Source organism: Aulonocara sp. 'chitande type north' Nkhata Bay, linkage group LG10 (genome assembly GCF_057382095.1).
Source record: "Aulonocara sp. 'chitande type north' Nkhata Bay isolate Kocher_YH1m ecotype deep benthic linkage group LG10, A_spYH_male_GT1.1, whole genome shotgun sequence".
NCBI classification, from domain to species: domain Eukaryota; kingdom Metazoa; phylum Chordata; class Actinopteri; order Cichliformes; family Cichlidae; genus Aulonocara; species Aulonocara sp. 'chitande type north' Nkhata Bay.
The window spans coordinates 22,259,673-22,281,648 of NC_141353.1; the positions used below are offsets into that span (position 1 = coordinate 22,259,673).

General features: G+C 41.7%; 1 protein-coding gene across 1 annotated transcript; it reads right to left on the reverse strand.

Annotated features, from left to right (window-relative positions):
- Nucleotides 1–1,951: 1,951 nt before the first annotated feature.
- Nucleotides 1,952–15,651, reverse strand: slc7a3a (solute carrier family 7 member 3a). The gene is made up of 12 exons (XM_086309139.1): nt 15,520–15,651; nt 8,307–8,937; nt 8,031–8,192; nt 7,343–7,526; nt 7,143–7,258; nt 6,719–6,941; nt 6,493–6,632; nt 6,081–6,183; nt 5,553–5,776; nt 4,917–5,083; nt 4,684–4,792; nt 1,952–4,581 (listed from the first exon to the last, which is right to left on the reverse strand). The coding sequence occupies exons 2-12, from the start codon at nt 8,671–8,673 to the stop codon at nt 4,430–4,432; spliced, it is 1,947 nt and encodes a 648-aa protein (XP_086165265.1). The 5' UTR covers nt 8,674–8,937; nt 15,520–15,651; the 3' UTR covers nt 1,952–4,429.
- Between the last annotated feature and the right edge of the window lie 6,325 nt (nt 15,652–21,976).

Consider the following 21,976-nt stretch of genomic DNA (forward strand, 5'->3'; position numbering starts at 1 on the left):
GGTACCTCAGGGGTCTGTCCTCAGGCATCTTTCTTTGTACATGTTACCCTTGGTTTCAAATTCAAAATTCAAATTCAAATTTTTATTTGTCACGTACACAGTCATACACAGTACGATATGCAGTGAAATGCTTGGACAACTGCTCGTGACCTAAAGAAAACAAAAAAGGAAAAGGCTATGAATAAGATAGGAAATAAATATGAAAAATTAAAAAGGGTAAATTTTACTAGGAAGGAATAAAAAGGAAATAACTGTACAACACAAATTAGAATGAAGGGTAAATTTAACTGGGAAAGAATAAGATAAAATATATAAATTAAAGTTGAAAATAAAATAACTGTACAACAAAATACACAATATAGAACTATATAAGAATGTATGAAGAAATATAAATAAATATATACACAATAACAGCAGCGTGATTTAAGTAATGAAGTGAAAACAATGTCCAGAATGTCCAGTGTGTGTGTAAGAACTGTATGTGTGGGTCAGGACTGTGTGGTGGTGTGATTGAGAGACCGTATCGCCTGCGGGAAGAAGCTTGGTATATGTCATCCGCGGGCATAGCACAGCATTTTCACTCATACATTTCTTTTAACCACAGTAAAAATCTTAAAGTCAGTGCACTGAATGACTGTATCCAAGACATTAAATTCAGCATGGCACAGAGCTTCCTGCACCTAAATATGGATAAAACAGAATTAATGGTTATTAATTCCCATTTTAGCTTCTCTTCATTGGTTATCTGTTAATGTTAATTTTAGAATTTAATTAAATATTTTATAGTTGACTCTTAAAGTGTATTTCGAGTCATAAGCTCAGCTGAGGCTCTGCTGGCCATCCCACAGTCTTAACTGAGAACCAAGGGTGACCATTCTTAGGTACATGGACTGCTTCTTTACTCTGAGCACTCAAAGCTTATCCAGTTTTTACTACAAGCCTCGTTCACCCATTTCTATACCCAAGCACGTCGTACACACACACTCACACAGATGGATTAGAGTTCATACTTTGAAATGCAGACGGGAGTAGCGAGGTATCACATATACAGAGCCCACTTCCTGACCTACAGCCAACCCAATCTCACTATTGAGGTGATGAGCTCACTGTCATACATCATTCTTACAAATCCTTCTTAAAGACATATTTTTATGAGCCTTTTCTGTCTCATTTCACTGTTGTCCTTTATAAGCATCTTTTCCTGGTGTTCATTTTTAGATGTATCTAACTAGTTTGAATTTATTCTACATTTTATTTATTCCTCGCTTTTCTTGTCAGAATTATCATACCTAATATTTCAGTTTTCTCTGATGTTTGCAAGGCAACAATACTGCGTAAGTATTTATTGGCGTCTGATGGCTACAAAGCACCACGTAGCAAAGCTCAGACCATCTCAAATTGGTTTTGGTAATGCAAATTGTCTTTGAAGTGCGGTGAGAACAAGGAAGCTCCTCACAGAAACACCCCAGAGAGGTGGTGGATTTGAATCCAGGACCTTCTTTCTGTGAGACAACAGTGCTCACCACCTGCTGAATCCATGTCATGAATACTTATGACAGTGCTGAAGGTAAAAGGGGATCTAACCTGATACTAGTGAGGTGTATCTAATAAAGTGTCCAGTTAATGTCTTATTGTCAATTCTTTTGGTTGCAGTGATTATCTAATGATGCAACGAGGTAATTCTTACCGAACCGTCTAAACTTTTTGAGCCGAAAGTGAGAATTTAACAGAGTAAGAATTTAATTGGCTAAAGTTACCAAGCTGGTCAAACTGCCTAAAAAGGGTTGGCACCTGGCATAACTCATAAAGACTGCATTGTTGACATAGTTACGCGAGTCACCGATGACTCATGGAAAAAAACAAAAATGTGCTTCAGTTGCCTCCAACACAGCCAACTCACACGGACATCTTTCTACGAAAACCAAGAAGTGCACAAGACAGAGACGTTAAATCAGGTGTGATCATCAATCACTTTTATTTTTTAAAAAAAGAAAACAAACAAACACTGAAAATACAGCTACATTTATACATGGCAGCGATATGTACAGGATATAAAAGAAATATTTTGCTGCTGTTAATGATCCAGCAGTGAGAGAGGGGATGATTGTTTTTCCTTTTGTGAAAGGCACAGGAGCTGGCTGTAAAGAACAGAGTGACACGAGGCACGGCCGCGTCACAAAATACTCCCGGTAATGAATTTCCGGCAAGCAGCATTAAAATGTAGAGCGGGGTTTACACTGAAAGTACTGACTCTCTTAGCAGCCGCAGCGCCTTCCACAGGCTGACAGATGGGTTTTTATTTTTCCAGGCACCAGTTTATACTTCAATAACATCTAAAAATCCAAATCTACTCCCCTCTCCACTAATTTTCAAGTTCTGTCATGTCTTATGGGAAAGCGTCCGCTGGGACCATCTTATCTGAAGAAAGTAGGGATTTTTTTCCCCTCCATGTGGCTTCCAGCAGCACAAGCATCAAATGTTCGTAAAATGCCTTCAAGTGTCATTCCAAACCCTCACCGTATCAAATTATAATTGGTCATATTTTAGAGAAACAATTCATATAATTTACAGCATTATACAAATAAAGATACAGTTTTAAACAAATACTGTACACTCTACAGTAAAGCACTTTACTAGGACTCCCCCCCCCCAAAAAAAACAACAACAAACAAATACTTTTGACAATAAGTTACTGACTATTGACATGGGCAAAGATAGGTTTGAAAAATAATTTATAGACCAGCTTTAAGGGGTCACTCCTTGCTTCTGGAAAACGCGCGGGTCCCAAAAACTAGATCATTTGGTCAGCAAGTACAATTAAAATCATGTGACGATTGACGACATTTTTTCAACAAAGACAAACAAAAAAACCCAACCAAACAAAATAAAACAAAGCCCCCAGGGAACGGCACTCTAAACTGTACATGTAATGATTAAAATACGTTAACATCTAAAAAGCAGACTGACTGATTAAAGTTTATATGAAAAGGGGAAAAAAAAGAGAAAGCAAACAATACTAGAAACATTTAAATATTAACATTTTATACCAAGGAAGAAAAAAAATGCAGTAAAATTAAAGTTTAAAATAATAAATGTGATGAGTACTCAACAGACAAAGCTGCCAAGAACAAGTTTCAATTGAAACTAAACAAGAACCTTTGTGAAAAAAAGGAAACAAGAATACTTATTTTTCACAAGGAAGTAGAAAGCAAAAGAAAGGTGACAAAATAAAAAATTAAAAAAATGTGTTATAGTAGTGATTGGATATGGGTCCTTTATCAGAAAACAACCCCAGCTCCCAGACACCAAAATACTCGCAGTATCCGTCCATCACAGGATCGGACGACGAAGGTAAGAGGCACACAGGTGCAGTTCTGTCAGGAAGTCTACGCGGATCATTTAAAATTCATAGAGAGCTTTCCATGGCATTGGAAAAAGCTCTTGGGTGGGAAAATAGACATTTGTAACCAAACAGATAGATGATGGGGTATCCTCCTCTAAATACCAGAAAACAGAAGGAAAGACAAAACAAAAATCTCACAACTCCTGCTTTCCTTTGTTATCTTGACTTTACTTTCTTTGTTTACAACCTGTATTTACCAGGTTCAAATCAAAGGCCTCAAAATGTGCAAAAATGCAGTCTACATGCAACCGCCCCCCCCCCAATTTCTAAAATAACATAAAACGGGCGCATTTAACCGATTCCACAATGATTTCGTGTACACATGCTGTAAGGTGGGTCTCTGGGAGTTGGGGTTGGAGCAAACAAGGGCGGTAGTGTCTTTACAAACTCCTTAAAGCTGCACAGTGAGTAAGATGGCATCCGTCGCGTGCTGCTGACCTAAATGCACCGATGCAAACAAGCAGGGAAGGTGAACTCTACAGAAAGATGGTTAACGGACAGATGCGTCTGCACCTTCTGCTTATTTTTTCTTTCTAAAAAGGGAAAAAAAAAGGAAAAGAAAACGTGAAGTGTAGCTGACAGTTGTAAACTGACTGGCTTAAGTCATAGTGATTTACACTATGGTTCTTTGTGGCCGGATGGGAGGGTTGGAGTAACGGAAAAGGAAGCAAACATGAGAAGTGTAACATTCTTCCAGTTTACAGCTTCTGATAACTGAAAACATGAACTCATAGATGTTTGTTGGGTCCATTCGAAGCATTTTCTCATAGGCAGCGAAATGTCTCCAGAGGGCTATGGCTAAGGAGAAATGGGTTAGAACGGGCACGTAGTGAGAAGTCTAACCATCAAGTTAAATCAGCCTCTAAAAATCAGAGGTAAGATGTGTGTCGCATTTTCTTGCCTCTCCTCCTTCAAACCCAGGGCAGCGTTCCAAGCCGCCTACACTGCAACATTTGGCGGTAACCACATGGCCAAACATGAGTGTGGAAGTTCTGCAACGCTCCCCCAGGTCTGTGCCAGTCTGCATCAAGGGCTGCTGCCTGCTTCCACGTCACTGTTGGGGGCACCCTTGTAAATTGGGGCATTGTTCTCCACGGGGAGCTCGTATTTGCGTGGGAGTGGCTTGTTGCCGCTTTCGTTGCTGTTTGTAATGCCATAGAAGAAGTAAATGGCAAAACCTGAAGGGGGAAGAAGAAGAAGAGGCGGATGGAAGTTATAAAACGGGCACATTAATGTGAGGCAACAGAAGGAAGGACAGGATGTGTAGCGCTCGAACGTACCCAAAGCCATCCAGACGGTGAAGCGGCACCATGTACCCAAGTCCAGCTGCATCATGAGGTAGATGTTGACGAAAACACTGAACAGGGGCAACCAGGGAAGAAGAGGAACCTTAAAGAGACAGAGGCCAAACTTAAGACACTTTCTCAGATAACATCGTAACAACATGTGCCCAAGGTGTCCAGTCAGTCTCAGAAACAACAACGTCCTGTGCTTCAAAAAAATGGAAAGTTACCTTGAAGGTGAGCGCCTCTTTGCTCTCCGGCTGCCTCCAGATGATGATCACGCAGACGGCACAGAGCACAACTAAAATAACGCACGGCACCACCACACCCAAATATCCAGCGAGCAGCTCCGGCAAACAGTTGGCCAGGATGACGCACAGGACAGTCATCAAAATTGCTGCAGGGAGAGCAGAAGATGAAGTTACTTACACCGGTTACTTCACCTAGTTTATTCTGATCTAAATCAGATGATGAGTTTGTAAGCTTGTAGCTTTCCCATGCGATTTAGTTTGTTTTCACACAGAGGAATTCTCAGCAAACTCCAAGCGAACCAAAATGCATCACTACAAACCACGTGAGTGTTCAGACAGCTCATTGCGTCCGTGCTCCGGACTATGAGACAACATGGAGAACTTTATGTTCATTTCACAGCTAGCTGCTAGACCGCACAGACTTTTAGATATCTGTAGCACCTTCCCGCATTGAGAATACAAAGCATATGTGGCTATGGGGCGTTCTGTTAGGTAGTAGGTTTGGATCACATTAATGGACTGAACACAGCAGGTGTGAAACCACCCTAAAACTCCAAAGGAAAGCATATATTTCATCACACTTTATTGTTTTAGCCTTCTCGCTTACACACTTACAGATGACAGCAGTTGTAGCGTAGACAATGTTCCCAGACAGGACTGTGGGGATCTTTCCACTTGGGCAGAAGAGCAGCTTGAAGCTGAAGGTCTCTTTTAGTGGCCTCTGATCCATCTCCATGTCATATTCATCGCCACTCTCCCCTCCACTCACAGGCATCTTCTCCGATTCCTCCATAAGCTTCTCCAGCTGGCTGGGTGAATTTAGGGTACCTGGCTGATACCTAGAAACATGAATGAGAGACTTAACATAGACGTCACACACAACTGCTTCTGTTACTTTAAATATATTGCTTCCTGTTTATTGCTACTATGAAAATGAGCCCACAGCCAAGTGAGAGCCAGTAAAGCTTCCTTGCCTTCACCCTTGTTCTTTGGATCGACACGGATTATGATATAACTGTGCTTTTAAACTTATGGGTGCTTGCCAATGGCATTAGTGCATCAGCTGCTACAGAGTATTTAACACATGATTACCACTTCACAAGCCTCTGTGTGAATTTGATGGTGGAGAATAAAGGTGCTTACCTGAGAATGAGGACGCAGATGGCCACTAAAGAGTACGCCAAAAGGGTTCCAATGGACATGAGGTCCACCAGAGCTGCCAGGTCGAACAGAAAGGCCATCAGAGCTGGAAGGAGAAGTAAGACCAGATCTTAGACAGCTGCAAGCACCAAAAATATCAGTATTTGCAAAACTAGTATTGATCTTGACATGTCAGCCTGTGAGATAGGCTGCTAGACAGAGCTGAGGCAGCAGGAAGCTCTGTGAACTTGGAAAACTAGCAACAGATACTACTGGTAACAGGAGATTGATACCAGCAGTATCTGTACATTGATACAGCAAACAAAGAAACAAAACAAACAAATCTGCGTGTCCAAAACATGAAGAGAAATATGCCCAAACATAAATGTCTCTGAAAGTTGTATCTTTATCTTACCTGCAATAATACCAGAAACAATGGTAGCCAGGACAGGGGTCTTTGTGCGAGCGCTCATCTTAGACAGAAATCGGAACAGCAGCCCGTCCTCTGCCATGGCGTAAATAACACGGGGCATAGGGAACATGGAGCCCAAGAGGCTGGGGGAGGATTGGAAGTTTGCATTAACATTTTACAGTCATGTGAACATAAACATGTTAGATGTTTTGGGTTATGCCTTCCTCACCTGGTGGACAGAGCACAGAGAGAACCGACAGCCACGATGTATCGAGCAGGACCCCAGCCGACAAAGCTGAAGGCCTCGGGCAGAGGACTCTGAATGTTCAGCTGGTAGTACGGCATCATCATGGTGAGAGCGGCAGACACGCCGAAGTAGGCGAAAAAGCAGATGAGCAGCGAGGCCACGATGCCAATAGGTATGGAGCGCATGGGGTTCTTTGCCTCTTCGCCTGAGGGAACACAAAGCAAGAGAAAGATGAGCGGGATCCCACTGGCGCGCCTAAATAACCCTTGAACGTCTTGACAAAAGCTGATTATGTTAGCGTGTACTATCCAAGGGCGGGGTTTTCCCCACACACCAGAGTTCCTGGCCTTACAAAGGAAAAGTTTTATGTAACGCAACACTCTTCATAACCATCAAAACTACTTACTTGTTGTGGCAATGCAGTCAAAGCCCACAAAGGCATAGAAGCACGTGGCTGCACCGGACAAAACTCCGCTAAGTCCAAATGGGGCAAACCCACCAGTGCCGAATTGCTCCTTCAACCTGGGAGGCAGATGAGGAGAAACATGAAGTTAAACAATAAAAGAGGATTGGATCAGAGAAGTAAATCAGCCATCAAACACTCACTTCAGCTCCCTGCTGCCATTGGTGCTGTTTATGAATTCCCTGTAGTCGTTCTCTGTGAGGTGCCAGTTATTAGTGTCCCCTTTAACGAACCCGGAGATAATAACGAACCCCAAAACCACCAGATTGATCCCAGTGAAGATTTTGTTCACGAGAGCCGACTCACTCACACCAAAGGCCAGAAGTCCTGAGGGCAGGAAGTAGACGGAGACAAGAGAGAGAAGCTTCAACAACACATCCTGCTACGTGGGTGGACATTTTCATACTTCACTTCCAACAAACCATCAGTCAGCGACACCAATTCATTCTAACACTGCTACTGGCAGGCCACACTAGCTGTGATGTTAGTGTGAAAACTGTTGTCTGTTGTGCAATGATTTGGATGCAATGATCGCAATCGGCTACTTCAGCGCGGTGTGCAACGACCAAGCTGACAGCCTAATTTTAAATGAGAAAAGTACTCGATATTGGAGGTTTCAGTGGGTCATCTTTGGAAGAACAAACACACTTGTATGCATTAAAATGCTACTAACAGTAAGGGTCTGATGCTCAAACAGCTTCATGAGTTTAAAGCAGTTAAAATGAAGGCGGATAGCCCGTTATTGGACTGCTCAAGTTTTTTTATATCCCAAAAATGTCCTTATTATTGAGCAAGTTATCCCCTCATAGCACTAAGAATAAGCAGACTCACCAGTGAGCAGCAGCACCAGGATGAGGGCGAACAGGTCCGGGTACTCTGCCAGCACCTTGCCTGGCACCGTCATTGCCATGGAGGCTTTAAAGAAGCCCGAGATCTTTTGTTCCACCAGGTTGTCAAAGGTTGAACTCCAAGCCCGGGCCACACTGGCTGTACCTAAAAGAAGGAAAAAAAAAATACCAGAGATTATTTAAGAATATGGTGACAAGATATGACTCCTAATGTGTGGATTTCTACGGCACATCTCAGTCTAGTGAAACTGAGGCTCACCTATGACATAAGACAAGATGAGATTCCATCCTGTTATGAAGGCCCAGATTTCTCCGACTGTCACGTAGCTGTACAGGTATGCGGAGCCCGTCTTAGGGACACGGGCGCCAAATTCGGCGTAGCACAGGCCGGCCAGCATGGAGGACAGAGCGGCGATGAGGAAGCAGAGCACGATGGCGGGTCCCGCCTTCTCTCGCGCGACCTCACCGGCGAGGACGTAGACACCAGCACCCAGCGTGGAGCCCACTCCCAAGGCAATGAGGTCCAGGGTGGACAAGCAGCGGGCGAACTGGGTCTCTACACTTGACAAGTCTAGTTTCCTGCGACGCAGCAGGATTTTGCCAAAGGTGGACAGATGGCTGGCCATGTTTGCTGTGACTGTGTGTGGGCGCAGAAGCAGGCTATGCGTTTTAAATCCTTCTAGTGTGAGTGCGTGTGTGTGTGATTGACACAGCTTAAACAGAACACGTGTGACCGGCAGGTACGGGAGAAGTTTGGACAGATGGATGGGTAAGTTACTCGTCAAGTATTGCTCCCTTTGTGTTCGTATCAGCCCGGCCACAGTCGCTTCAACACAGAGATCAGGAAGTAGCAAAGGCTGTGGTCACAGAATTTAGCAGCAGCAGATTACCTGTGAGGAAACACAAGAAAACAAGAGCTCAAAACAGGGCGCTATTCAGTACGAGCCAGAGCTTACGCTTCTTACAGCTTCTTGTGCTTGGCATGGTGCAGAGGGATTATGAAAACCTCGCTTTTTCCAAGTAGCAAAGTTGTTTTGTTTTTTTTCCAGGAAAGTGTTCAAACTGGTGGAGAATATATCAAATCTTGCAACACAATCGCTCCCAGCTGGGCTACAAAAATAAATTGTATCATATGCAATGTCTCGGCAGGTTTTTAGGTGTGTTTCAAGTGAACCGAGGTAGCCCCGGAGATGTTGCAAACTGCACTGGAATACTACCACCTTTTAAAGCACAGTTACACATCACGAGACACAGTGGGACGCAAAGGAACCATGAAGACAAAAGAAATCCGAGCGTTATACTGTTAGGCTTTAATCAAATCTCAAGTTTGCCTGGACAAATAAACCTTCCATGGTGCACACCCCAAAAAATAATAAATTCTTTTGATACAACACCTAACCTTATTCCTCACCACTCCCTTACTGCGAGAAAATACCAGGAGTCACCTAGCAGCTAGAGCTAGACGGGGAAACGCCTGGGAAAGTGTGTGCAGTGGTGATGGGGGTTGGTCAAACGGAGGACTACAACTACATAGGTTCCAACACAACCTCGTGACAGTGCCGTTTCACTAATCAGAATGTAATACACTGTTTTCACTGTTACATGCATTATCAGTGATCTGATTGAGAAAAATAACACAATGAACCACCCCGAAGGACAGCAGCAACACATTTTGTGCCAGTTGTGGGTTGGTTTGCCAAGATCTCACAGGGTGAAAGATAACCATTACACTAGTTTCTTTGACACACAAAAGCAGCTTCATAACACGCCAAGGACACTTTATGCAACATGTAACCTAAACAGACACTGTTTTTCTGTTTGTCTGAGGGGGACTGGACACGTTTTTATTGGCAGAAGCAGGAATGACGTCAATAACTGAGTGAATGTAACTAAAAATCTGGGGTTACTGACACGTGTACATGTCAAAAAAGTGAGTGATGGTCGAGGCCTGCGGTTCAACAACCTTTTGGTCGGTACATACACTGTGTGTACAAGCAACACCCTGAACACTCCCACAAAATGTTGCTTGACTACCTTCAGTCTTATTTAGATTATTCAGAGTTCTCATACTGCCGTTTGAGTCTGAAGTCTTGCTTTGTAAAAGTAGTTGTATTAGTAGTAGCAGCAGTAGTAGTAGTAATTTGATTATCTAAATAAGATGTCTTTTACTCCAAATGGAAAGCAGAAGAGAGAAATCCATGTGCTTAAAAACTGGTTAGACTGGTTTTGGCTTTACGCAGCACTAACAAAATGCTAAATGTCAGTCTTGCAGCTCTTGCTGAGATTAAAAACAAAATAAAACTGATCGCCAGCAGCCAGGACTCACTGTCGTGCTGCTAACTCATGCAAGCTTTTCAGAAGTAAAGTGTCACTTTGTGGGGTTAAAGCTGTCAGATGTCCACAGAAAAGCTACACGGAGACCAGAGATTTGCAAATCGAGAAGGGTGTGCGACAGAACGACAGAGTGTGACTTGCAGGAAGTAGCAATCACACATTTGTCTTGTCTAAAATGGCTCAATGCATCATGTCGTCGTGTTGTTTTTACACCCTTTTTTTTCCCCCTTGGACCTGGTTTCTGCAGCGTCACTGAGATTACAGAGAAATATTAAACTTTACATGTTAGATGTACTCACTCTCTGTTATTTACAGTAAACAGTCTTGTACGCACATGCAGGTCCACGAGGCAAAAACATGCTCAGAGCAATAAGAACGCTGTAAACTTTTATCTTATCAACAAAATACTATACTTGTATGGTTAATCATTAACATTTCAACAAAATAATATACTGGACCAAGGTGAAGGATATTGCATCATGAGGCATATCTACTTATCCAAAAGAACAGAAAATACAAAAACATTGAGCTTCTTGGTGATTAAAAGCTCACACAACTCATTAGGGCAGGGTTTGACAAATTTAAGTCCAACACTGGGCCCACAGGCCGCACCTTTAAACTATAAGATTTGACAAACAATAATCAAGAATAAATAATAAAGAACAATCAATGAAACATTCTTTCTTGGTGTGCAACTGATCTGCAGGTTCTCCAAGAGAAGGGCTGAAGTCAGGATTTTGAGGGCGGAGCAGCGTTAAAAGCTACGCGTCTGAGGCTATTACTGCAACGACACCCGATTCTTTCCCATGTCAGGCCTTTCAGTTACTTCACAGATCAGTCTGTAAAGAGGAGGAGGAGATGTGAAATCCTAACCCAGCGGCAAAGATCGGACTGAATCAGCGGCACAGCGAGGACGGCCACATCAAAAACGCCCTTTAATGCCTATTAAGTGTGTAAAAAACTGAAGACGGAGGGCCACACAGTACCATTTTGAGCAGTGCTGTTTAAGTGTTTTTGTCCTCCACCGTCTGTCCAATGAGCTTCAGGGATAAAATACATTTATAAAAATAGGAAAAAGGTCCCCTGCTCACATCATGAATGTATTAAAATCTCTACTGCTTAGGGTGAAGTTCTCAGAGTGAAATTGAATCCATACTTAGAACGTGACCACTAGAAACTAAAAGAAAAGAAAAAAAGAAAACAAAACCCAGACATCAATGGGAAGCTTCTGAAAAACTGCAGATGCTCAAAAGAAAAAAATCAAAAATATGACTCGAGAAAAAAAGAGAATCGAGAACTACGGCATGTACAGTGGACTTTTGAGGCTTGTGCTTCTTTATCTTTCTGCCTTGAGAACTTATTTCAGGTGTACAATTTCATAAAAATGAAAGCAATGTACATTCAGCTGTGGCGGCATTATGATCCAATTTTAGTCTTTTTCCTTTTCCCCAGCTCCCACGATGTTTCAGCACAATGACAATATTCTATTAATACTGCAAAAACAACAGAAACGGACTATCAAAGCATTTCTAGGCTTACTATTTCAAAAGAGAATATCCTGTCTGGTACAGTTAAGTGTTGGGAGAAAAAACTCAAAACACTGTCAAACAATGAAATAAAAACAACACAGAGAGCACCTGATGACTGCCATAATAAACACTCTCCCCTCTGAAGACTGATGGGAAACTGGTACATGGTGGAAATGCTCCCGCTCCCCACTTGGTGTGACATTCCAGCAGCATTTTCCACTCGCACACCAGGAACTGAGATCTAAGGTGCTCGGTGTCCTGTCAATAAACATTTATTACCAAACTACTGTGCCCGACCAGCCTTAGATCTCCTCGGGGGTTCACCCAACGCTACACGGGACCCTTCGGTGGGGACAATGGCAACCGTGCAAAAGGGAATGATTTTTTTTCTTTTTAGGACACACATACACATGCGCTCTTACTGTTTGAGCATAATTAAGGGTGGTCTTATTAAAGCAAGCCACCATAGCCCCGGATGCCACCTCTGTCACGTCAGCTTGTTGCTAATCTTTCCCTTGTGGTTTTCACGAGGGTGCCCGTTTGTGCAAGTGGGGCAGGTTGTGTGGAGGTGTGGCTCACAAATGTACCCTCTGCATGTTCCACTAGCCCACACACGCCTGTATGAAAGACTAACGTTATAACCAGCAGGGGTTTTTTTCCTCCCTTCCCCCCCCCCCCATGCTCCTGCTATTAAAGTGAAAACACAAGCATTTCCCTGGAAAGCCAAAGATGATGCGTGAATCTTGTTGCCAAGATCACTTCTGTGTTTGTTATCGCTTTTTTAAAACTAAGCTTGAGCACGGTTGTTGTTTTTTGAGGACCAAACTAAAAGGCTCTTTATGCTGGGGGACTATGACCAGCAGCAGCTCTGGCCAACAATGGTCCGGTTACAACAGGCTTCAGGGATAATAGTCCTGTTACTTGACTTAGCATTGGCGCAAGTGCTTCCAAGGACTAAGAGGATTATTTGAAGTAGTAACAAACCTGCTAACCTCATTACAACCTGTTGCTGCTCCTTATTCTATCCTCATGAGCAACACATGGCTTTGTTTTGACTGCCACTGTTGACAAATAACCACTGCTGCTGATAGTGATACCGAGTCAAGCTGTGTCTTCACTCTATGCTGCTCACTAGTTTGTGAAATCCACTGCTGGATTTATATAGCAAAATATTGCCAAAATAATCCACATCACTCCTTAAATATCAACTTCAGTTAATCTGTGGAGTGCAGCAGTTGAACAAACACCAAGTTCAGCTCCCTGCAAAGTGGGGCCGGATCTATTTGGAGTGTACACTGCATCGCGGCTTGCTCTACATCCTCTCAAACACGACACAGTGTTTTTATTTCCCGGCTGTTTGAAGACAGGAACAGTACATTTAGACTCAGGGACAATAAGGATGATATGAGGTGCACAGCGGGTTAACAAAAAGGCCGAGTGAAGAAAGAAACCATGGAGACTGAACTGAACAACCCCACAGATCACCTGGCGGGGAGACCACCCCTCTTGCCAAAAACCGGACTCGCTGTGAAATGGAATGTGACAAACCGAGAGCCTGCCCGCTTTCCCACGACCACTGCCAACACCATTAACATCATCAGATATGACAAGAGCAGGACAAAACTACCAATTTGTCACACACTCACGCCGAAATGTGCCGCATTGTAGCACGACAGACGTGCAATCTTTCTTGAGTTTGGCAGCATTTGCACCCCCCTTCCCCTGTTATTGAATGTTTTTATTTAACCATAATCAAAATGTTCCCAGAACATGTCACACGAAGACCCTTTGATGTGGACTAGCACACACCCTTCCTGCAATGACACACACGTGCACACAAAATTTGTGCTTCACTTCAATTTATGAGCATTTCATTCAAACAACCAATAATGAGCGAAATCATTCACTCTGACTATTACAGCTTCACACTGCTGCAGTTTATCGAGTACACCCTGCTGTAAATCACAGCTCTGATGGGTTTTGTTGACTCTGAGAGATATTAGTAATATTTAGTTTGATGCAAATGGCGTGAACAAAACAAACAGAAGGAAGCGTCCCACAGAAACTGGACGGATACCTCTGAAAAAACAACATTGAATTGAATAGTAACACAAATCTTACAGCTCAATTTCTTTATTGTCCCACAAGGGGAAATTAGTTTAGCAGCAGGATAAAAAAAATAATGTGTTGTTATGAGTTGCTATGTGTTGTTATTATATTATTATACTAAAAAATGGCGACTTTATTGTGTTTTTTCAAAACCGAATTTCCGCGGTCTCCTGATTTTTTTTTTGCCCCTAAAGTAACGTGGCATTCTGGTACAAGGTTATACAACCTGACCCCTTGAAACCACAATAACGCAGTCAAGCAGGTGTGAATACTCTCGACACACACTCTTATCCGTGTCTACACCCTTGTCTCCAATACAATTAATGCAGTTGATCATTAGTTACTCCAGCTAAAGCTTGGCTTTCAACTGGCTGATGCAACACAAATGGCACACCTTCCCGAGGTGACATTGCCACTCGCGCACGAGGTTACCAGAAAATAAATAAATAAAATCACGAGTTTAAAATTGTTTTACCCACGAGCAGTGCCGACGTTGTTCAGCTGTCCATATGGATAAAATACCCCATCTGTCAAGCGACCGAAACACCACTGACCTATCTACGTGGCTGGGAAGCTCTCGTGTGGTGCCAGTGTTGCTTTCAACAATATAGGAAGTGCAGCAATTGGCTTTAATACATTTCATACCTGACGCAAGAAAGCGGGAAATGGCGGTGGTTTTAACGTTGCTGATCTTTTTAAGTGCGGCGTTAGGGCTCAGGCTTGGATTTAACAATCTTCTGGATAACGTTTGCACATAAAAGTAAATGTTGCATTGGTATTCAGAGATTAGGCTTTACAAAAAAAATCTTACAAATCGAGTTCTTGCAGTGGCTCTGGTTGGGTGCGCTCAGTTTAAATATGCACGTGAACTAGCCAAGTTGTTATTATTATTTTTAAAGATTAGTGTTCTTTGAGAATAATGCATGCGATTCTCAAAAATTCGGCGCTACGGGGGTCTTTAAAAGCACCATTTACGGTCATTCCACGTCTCTGTAGCACGCTAGTAGCACGGCGTGCTAGCCCACCACGACCAAAACAATGAATGAAAACCACGATTAATAACACGGATAAGCGTCCGAGTGTGCTGAAAAGAAGATGGAAACCAATTAAACACATTTTCCACAATGGTCGCCTTACATTAAGTTTCTTGTTTCTGCTCGGTTTTCCGGGTAACGTTTCGCGCAGACAGCTGACTCCCCGCTCAAATGACAAATTAAAGCGGAAAGTACAGTGAATAACCGAGACACGTTTTTCACGCTCGGTTAGAGAAAAAACACATTGAAATATTTGACTTTAAAACATAATAAAGCTGCTCAAGAACAGTGTCGTCCTGGTCTTGTTCAACATTGCGCCAATTACATCCGACAACACACGAGGAGGATTGCATCAGTTTACTATATCGTAAGTACAAGCTCGATTTTAGATAGAAAAATGTCACTACAGTACATCTTAGATTAAAAACGCGTTTCTGTTGTGTTAAACAAAAGCCGACGTCGTTACCTTTAATGTCTTCTGGTGGTTTTAAAGTGAGTGGAGAGAGGAAGAAAGACGACAGATAGGAGCGCTGGTGTCGGAGCAGATGACGAAACAACCCGCTCGCTAGTGCGGTTTTTACCAGTCGCGAGAGGATGTGTACAGTGACGTCATCACAAGGTGGAGCTTTCCACTCATGAATGGAAGTTAGATGTCTGTACTTTCTGAAAACACAGTAGTGAAGTAATCTTTACATATTAATGTATATTGTATACTTTTATATACTTTATGTCGCCTACAAGTGCTTTACAGACCAAATATCGGGATAAACAGAGAGACTGTATATGAGCGCATGCTGTAGTAGCGATGCCCATATTTGGACGCCCCTCGTGGAAAGCTATGTATAGGCTGTGACTCCGACCGTGCACTATATCCGCTGCTGCTTTGTTTCACAGATTAAAAGAAAAAGGGGGGAAATATAAACAATTTCTTTCATGTGTATGTGCACTTGGTGACCTGCACATTCTTGAAGGTCAATGGTGTCAAATAAAGTAATTTTAGCTCGAGCTGCTCTTATGATACACACTTATTTAGGTTTAATTATGCAATAATAATAATAAAAAATGTCATCTCACATGTGGCCTGATGAAATTCAGATAATGTTCGCTGCCTCTTTGCAGTGTGTGTGTTCAGATAATCAAATTATGTTTCTCTGATAGTCTGTTCGCTGCCTCTTTGCAGCGTGTGTGTGTGTGTGTGCACTGCAGTTTACAGTGTGTAGCTGCATGGATGAGTGCTGGTCTGTGTGGCATCATCTGTGACGTCTGATGCAACGTGAAGACCGAGTGGCATCAGAATTAAAGAAATGCCTCGCAGAGTGAACAAAATTTCTCAGTGGTAGCTTTGAAAAAGCATAGAAGATAGCTCAGTATTGCATCAGGCGGACTTTACAGTATAATGCTGATCTTAGGAATGGCACATAAGCAAAATATTTCCACTGCTGTGACACGTGTTTACATCCTAACCCTCTTCTTGGACATGAATGTCATGGTAACTTGGGGCTTTTAAGTATTTTTTTTTTTAATTTGTTTTGTTTTCTTGTTAATTGTTCTTTTTTCACAGTGGAATGATTGTACAATATACAAATTTTAAAAATAGGAACTTTGTCTTTTAACTTGACGATGGCAAAGCCTGTTCTCATTGGTGAGGAAAGACTTTGTCAGTGGATTCTAAACAACTCAAGGATCATCAGTTCAAACAAATCTAAGTGTGAGATATTTGGATGTGTCACCACTTTGTTAAGATCTGGAAGAAAACCCAAACAGTCACCCTCAGATGAGAGGAAATCGATTAGGATGTTCAGAAACAACCCAAGAACCACCAAGCCTCAAGCCTGCCATTATCTGGAAACTGTTGGAACAGCAGCATCACTGTTCACAGTGAAGTGAATTTTGTAACACCAGGGGCTGAGAGGGTGCCGACCAATAAGAAGACTCATTCCAAAATTAGAATTTTCAACTTCAAGTGAAATTTCTGTCTGACCGCATGAACAAGCCAAATGTCCTCTGGAGAAAAGTTTTATGGTCAAATGAGACAAAGATTGAGCTGTTCACAATGAAAAGAAGTATGTTTGGAGGAGTAAAGGTAAGGCTTTCAAACCTAAGAACACTGTACAAACTGTGAAGAACGTTGGTGGTAGCATCATGTGCCTGTGTTGCTGCCAGAGGTACTGGTACACTGCGCAAAGTGGATGGAATAATGAAGAAGGAGGACAACCTCCAAATTCTTTCCTTAATGTCATATCAACAGCTAGATGCTTGAAACTTAGACACAACTGGATGTTCCAACAGGACAGTTTTTTTTGAATGGATAAAACAGGCTAATATTAAGCTTCTGTAATGGCCTTCCCAAAAGCCTCAGCCTCCACCCTGTGGCTTAAAAGCCGAGTCAGTGCCAAAAAAACAGCCGATTTAAATGAACTTAAAATTAACTAATGTTGCAAAGAAAACCTGTCAAACATCGAGCCGGAATTATGTCAGAAGCTTGTTGATGGCTCCCAAAAACATCTGGTCGAGGTGCAACTTGCTAAGGGACATTTAAATAAACATTAGAAGAGGTGTATGTACATATCTGAGCCTGTATGTATACATTTGATCTGAAGTGAATCAGAGAAAATCCAAAATAAATTCAAACTTGTGTCCTCAATTATTGTTTTGTAAAGTCATTCATAGATCCACTGTACAATCGTTCCACTCTGGAAAAAGAACAATTCAAAAAAATAAATGGAGCCCCAAATTACCATGACATTCATACTTCATACAAGTGTACGTAAACTTTTGACTACAGCTGTATATAATGGGAAAGATATTCCAGGAATGGGTCTTTATTTAAATATTTCCTGATCTCTGACTTGGACATATAATGTTAATGTCAAATGTTCAGGAATCTAGTCAGTGCAGCATTTTGGCATTGCTCCTCTACAACTTTGATATAAAGGACTAGCAATAAAAAAGGGCCCACCTGTAAGGTTTTAAACTTTTGGTTATGTTATGATTTTCTGTTGACATTTATAGCACCACCGCCACAAACCAAATGAACTGAAAAGGTGTCTTTGGGGCTCCTGTTGCTGTAAATGTTTGTTTTTGTTATACTGGACACAACAGGAAAGAGTCTATGTACAGAGCTACCTCTTGCAGTTTCTTCCTGTGCACCCATTGCTCTCGCTGTCCGATGGCACTATAGTAGCCACTCGTCTCACCTATTGTCCTTACCCAGCCATTGTGCTTTGAGTTGCTCTTTCAATTTACTTCCACTTTATCAGGCTAACCCAACTGGGTGTCTCAGCAAATACAACAAGCGTCATGGCTACAAACTGGGCTCCACAGTTAAAACGACTAACCAAACACCACCTAATCTCTGCTTTGGCCCTGCGTGCCCATCCTGTCTGCACACTATCATTACTCAGGACAAGGCCAACACTTCAAAGCTCACGTCTTCTATAGGTCACTGTGCTCACAGATGAGGAAGGTCATGGCCGCTGCATGCATGTCATTGTTCAGGCACATTCTTTAGTTCACTAAAAGATTCTAATTTTGGAACAATTTTAACATCTATTGTGAATCTTTTGGTGAGTGAGTGCTGTAATGTTACAATTAGTGTAACAGGTATAGAACAGCACGCGTGTCACACTTAAAGAGGGATTTTGTATAATTTACAAATAGCAGACCCTCTAAAAACTAATTTAAGAACGCAAAACTCTGCACTGTTAATCAAACACTGGCAGTGTTCTTTTACCAGCCTTGTGTAGCACACAGGCTGTGCTCTCTATGAACCTACTGGACTTATTTTTATTCATGTGGAAACAGTTGTGTCTAATTACAGTCATGCCTACTTTGGATCACCTGCAGCTCACAAGATTCTGGGACAACGTTAATCCACCTGTGGCGAGAATTTCCCTACGCCGTTTAATCCCGGCATTTCCTGAAGAACAACCTCAGCAAGAAAACGATTAGAGGACTTAAAAAACCGTCTTAGGTAAAACCTAAAACGACTTGTATGCATACATGCATACACACTTACATGCTGTTTTTTCTCTGCTTAAATTTTGTTTGTTTGTATCAACATTGTGGCAGCTTTGTGTGGTCATGTGTGTCACAGATAAAAACAAGCTTTTAGGTCACTGTTGCTTATGCTAATGAGAATTACAAACACCCTAACAAACCTTTGCTGAAAGTAGTCTGGCAGTTTGAGTTCCAGTTTTCTCCAAACCTGCAGTGTAAACTGACTACAACTAAACGTTATACACTCCTTGGCCACTTCATTAGGTACAAACTTAACTGCTGATACAAGGCAGGATGGATCCATGCTTTCGTGTTGTTTAAGGCCATTTTTTTGTTTACGCCAAATGGTTATCCTACCATCAGAATGCAGCAGAAATCAAGACTTAGGCAATCTTCTCTTGTCTAATTTTGGTGAAAACTGTAGGCTCAGTTTCCTGTTCTTAGCTGACAGAAGTAACACCCAGCGTGGCTGTAGTCCATCTGTTTACTTTTTGATATCTTGTGCATTCAGACATGCTCATCTGTATATCTTGGTTGTAAAGAGTTGTCATTTTCCCATTTGCATTACTTTTGCATTCCTATCAGCTCGAAGCAGTCTGCCCATTCTCCTCTGACATCAAGAAGATACTTTCATCCAGAGAATTACCACTTGCAAAAGTCTTTTGAGCCACCCTTAATTTCTTTATATTTTACTAGGAAAACAGGAGTTCTATCAAGCTTAAAAGTCAATACTTGGTGTGACCACTTTATTCTTCAACACAGCCTGAACTCTCTTAGCCAAGCTTCGTTCTAACTTCTTTATGCGGCCTTCTGGACAAGTTTGGTAGTCTTCGGGCTTCTTGAAGGCATTTAAAGTTCTTCCTTGGATGTTTCTCCCTTTTGTAGCATTCTCTGTCAAGATGATCCCACAATACTTCGATAAGGAGGATATCTGGGCTCTGAACCTGCTTTTTTGTGGTTTTCTAGCTATGCTTTTACAACATTAGCAGTGTGTCTGGGATCACTGACATGGGGAAAAACAAAGTGGATGCAAACCTGAAACTTTCCAGATGGTATTGCATGGTGGATCAAAATCACCTTGAACCATAGCTTTTACCGTGTTTTACAGATGGCTGCAGTCACTGTTGTACCTTTTCCTGACAATATGTACAGAGGACGTCATATTGATCATCTCCTTTAAAACCAGAAATCTTTTGTATAATATGGCATAACAAATTACCTGCCTTTTCTCCCCATTTCCTTTTCTTAAGAATGGCCTCTTGACGGCCACCCTTTCACTAAGACATGACGAGGCCGCAGCGAACAGTAGATCGAGCAACTGAAGCGTCAGATGTATCTCTCGGGTCCTATGTCAGGTCTTTGCTGGATTTCTTATGGAAATTACTTTCACAAATTATTCATTTCTGCTTGTAGTTTTTTTTTTAAACTGCCACCGTTTTTTCTCCTCATTTTTTAAGGACACACTGCATGCCATAATATATGCCAAGTTTTCAGCTAATAGCTGTTTGTGAATCACCTTGATGCAAAAGTGCAATTTCATGATTGTCAGTTTGTTTTCATACTTAACAAAAAATTGGGAACAAATGTTTTTTTTGTGCCAGGTCGCTGGTAACAAATTGGCTTTCATGTGTAAACAACACTAGCTCATTGGGTTAGGTGCCTTTTTATGCTTGAATTAATCATAGCTCAGTGTTAAGTAGTTCAAAAACAAAAAGAAACTCCATCCATCCATCCATTTGCTTCCGCTTATCCTTTTCAGGGTCGCGGGGGGCGCTGGAGCCTATCCCAGCTGTCATAGGGCGAGAGGCAGGGTACACCCTGGACAGGTCGCCAGTTTGTCGCAGGGCTAACACACAGGGACAGACAACCATTCACACTCACATTCACTCGCACATTCACACCTAGTGGCAATTTGGATTATCCAATTAACCTATCCCCACAAAAAGAAACTATTCCCCGTAAATGCAACCAATATCCTGGTCTTTCAGAAATCCTGAACAACTAATCCTCAAGTCCACTTTTAAAAAAATGACAAGAACAAATCTAAAGATATAAAGAATAACTTAAGACCTGCCAGCCTACAATCATTTAATCTCCTCTGACTTACTCTTGCTCACTGACCTGACCTTTTTTTTTCCTGACTTTTGCTCCCATTTCTCTGCTGTAAAAGTCAAAAGAGACAGCACACAGCAGGCAGCAGGAAATTTAATTAGTGGACAGAATTAACAATGAAGTTCCTGCAATGATGGCAACGTATTAATACACTTCACGATAATGCTGAGAGAAAGAAGAATACAGGTGAAAAGAAAAGAAAAAAGAAAATCAAGCCTCATTTTATAGCTCAATAAACCAGATGCTGTTACTGCCTTTAAACAATGAATGTCTGTTCATATAACAAATCTCTTATCACAGTGCTTAGACATGGTTATTTGCCCAACTCAACAAGTATTTGTGAAACAATCCTGTGTAAGAGCATGTCCAGAAATATCAAACTCAGGGGAGAAAACAGCGACTGGAGTGACTGGAGTCGCCATCATTTTTATGATGCTACATGTTGCTTGACTTTGGGAGGTCATCATCAAAATCACATCTCAGCTAGCAAAAGAAAACAAGAGCAAGAAATTACTTTCTTTTTAAAGTAATCGAATGGAAAAAAAAAAAAAAAAAAAAAAAAAAAAAAAAAGACATTCCAAAAACAATCATTGTAAACAAAAACAAACAAACAAAAAATGGCTAAAAAGATATATGGTTTTCCTCACTGATTATTAGATCAAAAATAGTGTACATACAGTAAGTGGAATGATTGAATGAAGATACAACATCAAACAATTTATACATTGGATCTCTTAAGTTTCATTCCAGGAACAGAAAGCTGTGTTTTCTCTACATCGTTGACACTTATGAGGTCTGACATCAGCTTTATG